The sequence below is a fragment of the Salvelinus fontinalis genome, unplaced genomic scaffold, assembly GCF_029448725.1.
Source record: "Salvelinus fontinalis isolate EN_2023a unplaced genomic scaffold, ASM2944872v1 scaffold_0044, whole genome shotgun sequence".
Taxonomy (NCBI): Eukaryota; Metazoa; Chordata; class Actinopteri; order Salmoniformes; family Salmonidae; genus Salvelinus; species Salvelinus fontinalis.
Genome location: NW_026600253.1, coordinates 556,565 through 567,525, shown reverse-complemented (window position 1 = coordinate 567,525; position 10,961 = coordinate 556,565). Strand labels below are relative to the sequence as shown.

At 43.6% G+C, this 10,961-nt stretch overlaps 1 protein-coding gene across 1 annotated transcript; it reads right to left on the bottom strand.

Moving 5' to 3' along the window:
• Window positions 1–203: 203 nt before the first annotated feature.
• On the bottom strand, window positions 204–7,965 carry LOC129842503 (zinc finger protein 184-like). The gene is made up of 2 exons (XM_055911073.1): window positions 7,780–7,965; window positions 204–1,246 (listed from the first exon to the last, which is right to left on the bottom strand). Exons 1-2 carry the CDS (start codon window positions 7,862–7,864, stop codon window positions 204–206), a joined length of 1,128 nt encoding a protein of 375 aa, XP_055767048.1. The 5' UTR covers window positions 7,865–7,965.
• Between the last annotated feature and the right edge of the window lie 2,996 nt (window positions 7,966–10,961).

Sequence of the window (10,961 nt, the reverse complement as noted above, 5' to 3'; positions counted from 1 at the left end):
CCCCTTGCTCTGCAAGGGCCGCGGCTTTTGTGGAGCGATGGGTAACGACGCTTCGTGGGCGACCGTTGTTGATGTGTGCAGAGGGTCCCTGGTTCGCGCCCGAGGTCGGGGCGAGGGGACGTACTAAAGTTATACTGTTACACTCGTCATGTCATCTCTGTCTCTCTGTGTACTCTATTGTGTGTTTCAAGGCCTGCATGTTTTTATAGCTGTTGCTCATTACAGAAGAACATTTCTCCCTGCATGTGAACAGCGATCTGATGTCTCCTCAGCCTGACCATGGTGATGAATCCTTTCTGACAGTCAGGACAGTGGTAAGGTCTCTCCCCTGTGTGGATCATCATGTGCTGCGTCAGGTTGCAGCTCACACTAAACCCTTTACCGCAGACGGTACAGTGGTAGGGCTTCTCCCCCGTGTGGCTCCTCATGTGTGTCTGGAGATGACCCAGGACAGAGAAACACCTTCCGCACTCAGTACAGCGGTGGGGTTTATACCCCGTGTGGATCCTCATGTGATTGGTTAGATTGGTTGCTCCTGCGAACCCTCTGCAGCAGACAGAGCACTGGTAGGGCTTCTCTCCCGTGTGGCTCCTCATGTGTAACCTCAGAGCATTACTCTTAGTGAAACATTTACTACAGAACTGACAAGTAAACTGAGCATCGATGTGAGCTTGGACGTGATCTTTTATAGCCTCTAACTCAACCTGTTTTCCACACACCCCACAGACACGTTCTCTCATCTTGGTGTGCATTGTCACATGTTTAAAGAAATAGCTTTTCATGAGAAACGTCTTCCCGCACACCTTACAGCGACTCTTAGAGGGAGAACTAGGACGGATGGACTTCACTGCAGAGACGGGTGGAGAAGCCCTGGGTGTGTCTAATAGTTGATGCTCTCCTCTAGTTTCTCTTTTCAACGGTTCATACGAGGTGCTGGTACTCTGGGTCTGGTAGAGATGTGAGGGCTGAGGTGGGTCCTGATTACAGTCACTCTGCAGACAAGCAGAAGTGAATATGAACTCTGTGGTGTCAGACTCCTGACCTTCCCCCAGACTGGTCCAAAGTTCCTGCTGTTCCTCTTTAATGTGGACGGGCTGTGGATCCTCCTGGCCCAGACTGCGGATCCTCCTGTCCCAGACTGTGGATCCTCCTGGCCCAGACTGTGGATCCTCCTGGCCCAGACTGCGGATCCACTCCTGCTGCTCAGAGGGAACCTGTTCTTCACAGGCTGGGAGCTGCTGGGTGTCTGAAAGGAAGAAAGCACATGAGACAAAGACCAGAACATACACTAGGCCAGGTATTCCCAAACGGAGGTACGCCAAATCAAAATATGTGATTCACATTTTCAAACAGTCCATTTTTATTTTCCAATGGGGCTATACATTTGGTAGAGTTTTTTCCCCCCCTCACCTGAGTCGCCTCGTTTCATCGCCAAAAATAAAGTGAAACCATCTAGTGTTATTTCGCTGAACAACACAATGTCAAATACAGGTGGCCTAGTCAAATAACGAACATCCAATCAGATTAACCGTTACTCTCTCATGGGAATTCCACTAACGGTCTGTTAAGGACACTACAGTGAAAATGGTTAACTTGGTTAAAGCAAGGCCCCTGAACTCTCGTGTATTTTTTGCACTATGCAATGATATGGGCAGCGACCATGTAACGCTTTTACAACATACAGAAGTGCGCTGGTTATCAAGGGGCAAAGTATTGACATGTTTTTTAAAAAATTGTGCGATGAGCTTAAAGTTTTCTTTACTGACCATCATTTTCACTTGTCTGACCGCTGGCATGATGATGAGTTTCTCACACGACTGGCCTATCTGGGTGATGTTTTTTCTCACCTGAATGATCTGAATCTAGCTTACAGGGACTCAACTATATTCAACCGCAACTATATTCAATGTGCGGCACAAAACTGAGGCTGATTAAGAAGTTGGAGCTTTTCTCTGTCTGCATTAACAAGGACAAGAGACAGGTCTTTCCATCATTGTATGATTTTGTGTGCAAATTAACTCAAGCTAACGGACAATGTCAAATGTGATCTAGCGAAGCACCTGAGTTGGGTGCGCAATTACGCAGGTACTTTCCCGAAACAGATGACACAAACTGGATTCGTTATCCCTTTCATGCCCTAACTCCAGTCCACTTACCGATATCTGAACAATAGAGCCTTGTCGAAATTGCAACAAGCGGTTCTGTGAAAATTGTATTTAATCAGAAGCCACTGCCAGATTTCTGGATCGGGCTGCGCTCAGAGTATCCTGCCTTGGCAGATCGAGCTGTTACCTCACTGATGCCCTTTGCAACCACGTACCTATGTGAGAGTGGATTCTCGGCCCTCACTACCATAAAAACGAAATACAGGCACAGACTGTGTGTGGAAAATTATTTAAGACAGACTCTCTCCAATACAACCCAACATTGTAGAGGTATGTGCATCCTTTCAAGCAGACCCTTCTCATTAACCTGTGGTGAGTTATTCACCATTTTTGATGAACAAATACGTTTTTATATGTAAGATGACTAAATAAAGAGCAAAATGATTGAATATTATTATTATATTATTTGTGCCCTGGTCCTATAAGAGCTCTGTCACTTCCCACGAGCCGGGTTGTGACAGAAACTCACACTCATTCTAATGTTTAATGAATGTATTGTATAGTGTGTGTGTGGCAGGCTTACAATGATGGCAAAAAACAACATTTGAGAGTGCGCTGACCCTGGTGCTAGAGGGGGTACAGCTGGAGTGCACTGACCCTGGTGCTAGAGGGGGTACAGCTGGAGGTGGAATGTTTGAAGGGGTACCGGACTATAAACAGGAACCAATGCACTAGGCCAACAATGTACTCTAAAGGAGTGTAGGCCAGCCTACCAGTACTCCTTAAGGGCCAAGGACCTGGTTATTGTCAGAAGTAGACAGGCTCTGGCAGACAAAACAGACAAATACTCCATCGATATGGTTCTGAATACATAGCCCTTTCATATCACATCAAAACCCATTCACAAAGTCATTCAGAGCATACTAGACAGGTAGTTAGTTCCATTACAGCCATTCAGAGCATACTAGACAGGTAGTTAGTTCCATTACAGCCATTCAGAGCATACTAGACAGGTAGTTAGTTCCATTACAGCCATTCAGAGCATACTAGACAGGTAGTTAGTTCCATTACAGGCATTCAGAGCATGCTAGACAGGTAGTTAGTTCCATTACAGTCATTCAGAGCATGCTAGACAGGTAGTTAGTTCCATTACAGGCATTCAGAGCATGCTAGACAGGTAGTTAGTTCCATTACAGGCATTCAGAGCATGCTAGACAGGTAGTTAGTTCCATTACAGGCATTCAGAGCATGCTAGACAGGTAGTTAGTTCCATTACAGCCATTCAGAGCATGCTAGATAGGTAGTTAGTTCCATTACAGCCATTCAGAGCATACTAGACAGGTAGTTAGTTCCATTACAGTCATTCAGAGCATACTAGACAGGTAGTTAGTTCCATTACAGGCATTCTGAGCATGCTAGACAGGTAGTTAGTTCCATTACAGCCATTCAGAGCATACTAGACAGGTAGTTAGTTCCATTACAGGCATTCAGAGCATACTAGACAGGTAGATGGTTCCATTACAGCCATTCAGAGCATGCTAGACAGGTAGTTAGTTCCATTACAGGCATTCTGAGCATGCTAGACAGGTAGTTAGTTCCATTACAGCCATTCAGAGCATGCTAGACAGGTAGTTAGTTCCATTACAGTCATTCAGAGCATGCTAGACAGGTAGTTAGTTCCATTACAGGCATTCTGAGCATGCTAGACAGGTAGTTAGTTCCATTACAGGCATTCTGAGCATGCTAGACAGGTAGTTAGTTCCATTACAGCCATTCAGAGCATGCTAGACAGGTAGTTAGTTCCATTACAGCCATTCAGAGCATACTAGACAGGTAGTTAGTTCCATTACAGGCATTCAGAGCATGCTAGACAGGTAGTTAGTTCCATTACAGTCATTCAGAGCATACTAGACAGGTAGTTAGTTCCATTACAGCCATTCAGAGCATACTAGACAGGTAGTTAGTTCCATTACAGGCATTCAGAGCATGCTAGACAGGTAGTTAGTTCCATTACAGCCATTCAGAGCATGCTAGACAGGTAGTTAGTTCCATTACAGGCATTCTGAGCATGCTAGACAGGTAGTTAGTTCCATTACAGCCATTCAGAGCATGCTAGACAGGTAGTTAGTTCCATTACAGGCATTCTGAGCATGCTAGACAGGTAGTTAGTTCCATTACAGGCATTCTGAGCATGCTAGACAGGTAGTTAGTTCCATTACAGCCATTCAGAGCATGCTAGACAGGTAGTTAGTTCCATTACAGGCATTCAGAGCATAATAGACAGGTAGTTAGTTCCATTACAGGCATTCAGAGCATGCTAGACAGGTAGTTAGTTCCATTACAGTCATTCAGAGCATACTAGACAGGTAGTTAGTTCCATTACAGCCATTCAGAGCATACTAGACAGGTAGTTAGTTCCATTACAGGCATTCAGAGCATGCTAGACAGGTAGTTAGTTCCATTACAGCCATTCAGAGCATGCTAGACAGGTAGTTAGTTCCATTACAGCCATTCTGAGCATGCTAGACAGGTAGTTAGTTCCATTACAGGCATTCAGAGCATGCTAGACAGGTAGTTAGTTCCATTACAGGCATTCAGAGCATACTAGACAGGTAGTTAGTTCCATTACAGGCATTCAGAGCATACTAGACAGGTAGTTAGTTCCATTACAGGCATTCAGAGCATACTAGACAGGTAGTTAGTTCCATTACAGGCATTCAGAGCATACTAGACAGGTAGTTAGTTCCATTACAGGCATTCAGAGCATACTAGACAGGTAGTTAGTTCCATTACAGGCATTCAGAGCATACTAGACAGGTAGTTAGTTCCATTACAGGCATTCAGAGCATACTAGACAGGTAGTTAGTTCCATTACAGGCATTCAGAACATGCTAGACAGGTAGTTAGTTCCATTACAGGCATTCAGAGCATGCTAGACAGGTAGTTAGTTCCATTACAGGCATTCAGAGCATGCTAGACAGGTAGTTAGTTCCATTACAGCCATTCAGAGCATGCTAGACATGTAGTTAGTTCCATTACAGGCATTCAGAGCATGCTAGACAGGTAGTTAGTTCCATTACAGGCATTCAGAGCATACTAGACAGGTAGTTAGTTCCATTACAGCCATTCAGAGCATACTAGACAGGTAGTTAGCACAGGTGGTCTCCTCTGTCTTATGTCAACACCAGCTGTAACATGGAGACATGGCTGTGTGGGAACACTTACCTTATAAAAGGTGTGTGGTAATAGAGCTCCACAGTGGAGGTGTCATAATACCCATAAAACCTAGCGGTCAAACATGGGAAATATCATTTTACTACCATTCATTTTTCCCCCATAGGGGATTTTTTAAAAACACTTAAAATGAGGGCTGTGTTTGGTGTGTCCTTACCCTGGCGTGACGTTGTGATGACCGTGTAAATCGCTCTCGGACGAGGTGACTCTTATCAATATATTCAGCTCTATTTCCTCTACCTTCTAAAACGCTAATTAGCGTCTAAGTAGAAACATCATTGAAGACTACAAATCCCTGCAGGTCATCTCTAGCTGACACCTTGGCTAACAGGTATTGTGTCCATTTAAAACTTGCACAAGACAATTCACAGGATTGTCACTTGAAAAGAAATGTAGATAATTTATTCACTACTACATTTAGCCAACATTAGAAGGTTAATGATTGTGGACGACAGGAAAAGGAGGACCGAGCACGCCCCCATTCTCATCGACGGGGTTGTAGTGGAGCAGGTCGAGAGCTTCAAGTTCCTTGGTGTCCACATCAACAACAAACTAACATGGTCCAAACACACCAAGACAGTCGTGAAGAGGGCACGACAAAGACAATTCCCCCTTAGGAGACTAAAAAGATTTGGCATGGGTCCTGAGATCCTCAAAAGGTTCTACAGCTGCAACATCGAGAGCATCCTGACTGGTTACATCACTGCCTGTTTTGGCAACTGCTCGGCCTCCAACCGCAAGGCACTTCAGAGGGTAGTGCACACGGCCCAGTACCTCACTGGGGCCAAGCTGCCTGCCATCCAGGACCTCTATACCAGGCGGTGTCAGAGGAAGGCCCTAAAAATGGTTAAAGACTCCAGCCACCCCAAGTCATAGACTGTTCTCTCTACTACCACATGGCAAGCGGTACCTGAGCGCCAAGTCTAGGACAAAAAGGCTTCTCAACAGTTTTTAGCCACAAGCCATAAGACTCCTGAACAGGTAATCAAATGGTTACCCGGACTATCTGCATTGTGTCCCACCCACCAACCCCTCTTTACTTTACTGCTACTCTCTGTTCATCATATATGCAAAGTCACTTTAACCATATCTACATGTACATACTACCTCAATCAGCCTGACTAACCGGTGTCTGTATGTAGCCTCACTACTGTTATTTTTCACTGTCATTTTACTGTTGTTTTATTTCATTACATGCATATTGTTCACCTAAAACATGTTTTGCACTATTGGTTAGAGCCTGTAAGTAAGCATTTCACTGTAAGGTCTACTACACCTGTTGTATTCGGGGGACGTGACAAATAAACTATGATTTAATCAAGAAATTCTTGCCTTTGCCCTGGATTAAACAGTCTCGTCCAGATCATCATGGCATTTGTGCTTCTTAATGATAGCCGCATTAGCAGCTAATTAGCGTTTGATTGGGGGGGGGGGGGGGGGGGGGGGGTAGATACAGGCAAGTCACATTGTCCTAGAGATTGACACCGTTATCAAAATGTTACCCCAGGGTAAGCCTACACGACACACAGCCCTTATTTTAACTGTTTCTAAAAATCCACTATGGGGAAAAATTGTGGGAAAACCATTGGAACCATTTCCTTTTTTGACTGCTAGGTTTTATGGGTATTATGTCTCATGCTGTGGTACTCTATTTAACCTTTTGAAAAGTATTTATTGCTGATATAAAATATAAATTCCTCGTTTCCAAACCGTATCACAAGCTATGTATGTTGTCGTTCAGACCGAGCAACACAATTCACCGGGAAGATGAGACATCCATCAATAGGCGCTGAAGGTAATTAGCGTCTATGAACGGAGTAACGCTACATTAGCTCTGGACACATATACACAAGTATCACAGAGTAGCAGTGTCTATGAACGGAGTAACGCTACATTAGCTCTGGACACATATACACAAGTATCACAGAGTAGCAGTGTCTATGAACGGAGTAACGCTACATTAACTCTGGACACATATACACAAGTATCACAGAGTAGCAGTGTCTATGAACGGAGTAACGCTACATTAACTCTGGACACATATACACAAGTATCACAGAGTAGCAGTGTCTATGAACGGAGTAACGCTACATTAACTCTGGACACATATACACAAGTATCACAGAGTAGCAGTGTCTATGAACGGAGTAACGCTACATTAACTCTGGACACATATACACAAGTATCACAGAGTAGCAGTGCTGATCTAGGATCTGTCGATATAATCTAATAGCACAACTGATCCTAGACCAGAACCTCTACTCTGAGAGGTTTTGTGGATAAGGGCCCTGGTCCACTGCACAAGACGTGGTCAACTGAAGAGACGTCTTGGGTCCTGGACCAGCGCTAGAAGCTAACTAAAACAGCTAAATACTTAGCTAACTCTCAAACTTAGCTACCTACTAACAATGCAAACATATGTAGTAAATCATTCACAAACCTGCTCTATACAACTTTATTTCTGGTTTAATAGTGATATCAAGCAGCTTCTGTAGGCGGCTGTTCTTCTCTTCCGAGCGGGACATTTCGTCCTGATACTCTGCTATCGTTTTTTCCACGACCCCGAATATCTCTTCGGCAGCAGCTGCTAATCTCTGGTTGAAAAACGACCTTAAGAGTTGTATTCTAGACATGTTAAACTTCGTAGTGAACAGCTAAAGAAAGCTTTTAAACTAGCAGTGTATTCTATGCGTTTAGAAAACAGAACATAGAGTCAACGTCACTTCCGGTTTTGGGCTTCAAAATAAAAGCACTCATCGGAAAATTATGTAAAATAGAGACAGTAATGTTAAATTGTAAGCAATGGCTGATATTATTATATAATACGTAATTAAAATAGATTAAATAATTATTTTAACACTAACATTTCAGTATAATTGCCTGTTATTAGCTGTCACACAATACAAGTGGAGTGATTGGCAAGGTGGTCTAAGTATCTAAATCCTGTGACTTTGAGTGGGGAAATGTTTTATAGTAGTAAAGATGGCAACAACTCTCTGTGCACGGTGGTTGTATTGACATTTAGAGGCTTGCTAGTGTTGATGACATGATGCTCTCTATGTTCTCGGCAGTGCGTTGTGTAGGAGCACCAACCCACAGCAGCAATACCATAGCCAGCATCCCGGAGTCGCCTCTTCACTGTTGACGGTGAGACTGGTGTTTTGCAGGTACTATTTAATGAAGCTGCCAGTTGAGGACTTGTGAAGCGTCTGTTTCTCAAACTAGACACTCTAATGTACTTGTCCTCTTGTTCAGTTGTGCACCGGGGCCTCCCACTCCTCTTTCTATTCTGGTTAGAGCCAGTTTGCGCTGTTCTGTGAAGGGAGTAGTACACAGCGTTGTACGAGATCTTCAGTTTCTTGGCAATTTCTCTCATGGAATAGCCTTCATTTCTCAGAACAAGAATAGACTGACGAGTTTCAGAAGAAAGTACTTTGTTTCTGGCCATTTTGAGCCTGTAATCGAAACCACACATGCTGATGCTCCAGATACTCAACTAGTCTAAAGAAGGCCAGTTTTATTGCTTCTTTAATCAGCACAACAGTTTTCAGCTGTGCTAACATAATTGCAAAAGGGCTTTCTAATGATCAAGTAGCCTTTTAAAATTATAAACTTGGATTAGCTAACACAACGTGCCATTGGAACACAGGAGTGATGGTTGCTGATAATGGGCCTCTGTACACCTATGTAGATATTCCATTAAAAATCATCTGTTTCAAGCTACAATAGTCATTTACAACATTAATAATGTCTACACTGTATTTCTGATCAATTTGATGATATTTTAATGACCAAAAATATTTGACAGAAAAATTCTAAGTGACCCCAAACTTTTGAACGGTAGCATATATATATATATACATACATACACACACACACACACACACACACGCTACCTGTCAAAAGTTTCAGAACACCTACTCATTCAAGGATTTTTCTTTATTTCTACATTGTAAAATAATAGTGAAGACATCAAAACTATGAAATAACACATATGGAATCATGTAGTAACCAAAATATTGTTAAACAAATCCAAAATATATTTTATATTTGAGATTCCTCAGATAATGACCCGTTACCTAGTCTTGTCAATTAAATCATTACCAGTAAAAATGTACAAATGAAAAATCTGTTCCATATAGTCTCCCTGTCTCTCTCTCAGACACGCTTCATTAAGTGTACAGAGAAGGACGCAGCAGGGAAGTATAGAGAGCTGTGGCCAAGCCCTCGGTGGAGCTGCAGAGAGGCTGTAGTCTGTCAGACTGCCCCCTGAGAGGGTTAAAGTAGTGGATTAAGGTCTGTCCTTTCAGGTCGTTGGCCTGGGGTAGGATCAGATAGGGTTAAAGTAGTGGAATAAGGTCTGTCCTCTCTAGTGGAATAAGGTCTGTCCTCTCTAGTGGAATAAGGTTTGTCCTCTCCAGTGGAATAAGGTTTGTCCTCTCTAGTGGAATAAGGTCTGTCCTCAGGTCGTTGGCCTGGGGTAGGATCAGATGGGCTTAAAGTAGTGGAATAAGGTCTGTCCTCTAGTGGAATAAGGTTTGTCCTCTCTAGTGGAATAAGGTTTGTCCTCTCTAGTGGAATAAGGTTTGTCCTCTCTAGTGGAATAAGGTTTGTCCTCTCTAGTGGAATAAGGGCTGTCCTCTCTAGTGGAATAAGGGCTGTCCTCTCTAGTGGAATAAGGTTTGTCCTCTCTAGTGGAATAAGGTTTGTCCTCTCTAGTGGAATAAGGGCTGTCCTCTCTAGTGGAATAAGGGCTGTCCTCTCTAGTGGAATAAGGGCTGTCCTCTCTAGTGGAATAAAGGCTGTCCTCTCTAGTGGAATAAGGTTTGTCCTCTCTAGTGGAATAAGGTTTGTCCTCTCTAGTGGAATAAGGGCTGTCCTCTTTAGTGGAATAAGGTCTGTCCTCTCTAGTGGAATAAGGTTTGTCCTCTCTAGTGGAATAAGGTCTGTCCTCTAGTGGAATACGGGCTGTCCTCTCTAGTGGAATAAGGTCTGTCCTCTCAGGTCGTTGGCCTGGGGTAGGATCAGATGGGGTTAAAGTAATGGTCCACCCTATCTGATCCTACCCCAGGCCAACGACCTGAGAGGACAGACCTTATTCCACTACTTTAACCCAATCTGATCCTACCCCAGGCCAACGACCTGAGAGGACAGACCTTATTCCACTTTAAAGTAGTGGAATAAGGTGGTGGGTTTTAATGAGGGTTAGTTGTTACCATCATGGCCACCTAATCATCCCCAGCTTCCAATTGGCTCATTCCCCCCCCCCCCCCCCCCCCCCCCTCTCCTCTGTAACTATTCCCCAGGTCGTTGCTGTAAATGAGAATGTGTTCTCAGTCAAATTACCTGGTAAAATAAGGGTTAATTAAACCATTTAAATATATATTCTATTTTTCCCGTTTCCCCTTTTTCCGTCACACAGTTAAATGGATTTATACTGTAGTTCAGTTGGTGGCGGTAACGCAACATATTGGATGCCAACCGCCGTTAAACTCCACCGAAGAAGAAGAACATCCTGTTTGGTCTTCTCTGACAGGAAGAGGCGACGCTGGGCTCAAAATCTGTCTTCTCCAGTAGGTGGCGTTTTGTCCGCTCACCAAGCGAGGAGTTTTTTTAATGGAG

Coding starts and splice junctions, on each gene's coding strand:
- LOC129842503 (XM_055911073.1), bottom strand. CDS start 7,864: ATGTCCCGCTCGGAAGAGAAGAACAGCCGCCTACAGAAGCTGCTTGAT. Junction 1,247..7,779: donor AATAAAGTTGTATAGAGCAG/GTTTGTGAATGA, acceptor TCTTCCTTTCAG/ACACCCAGCAGCTCCCAGCC.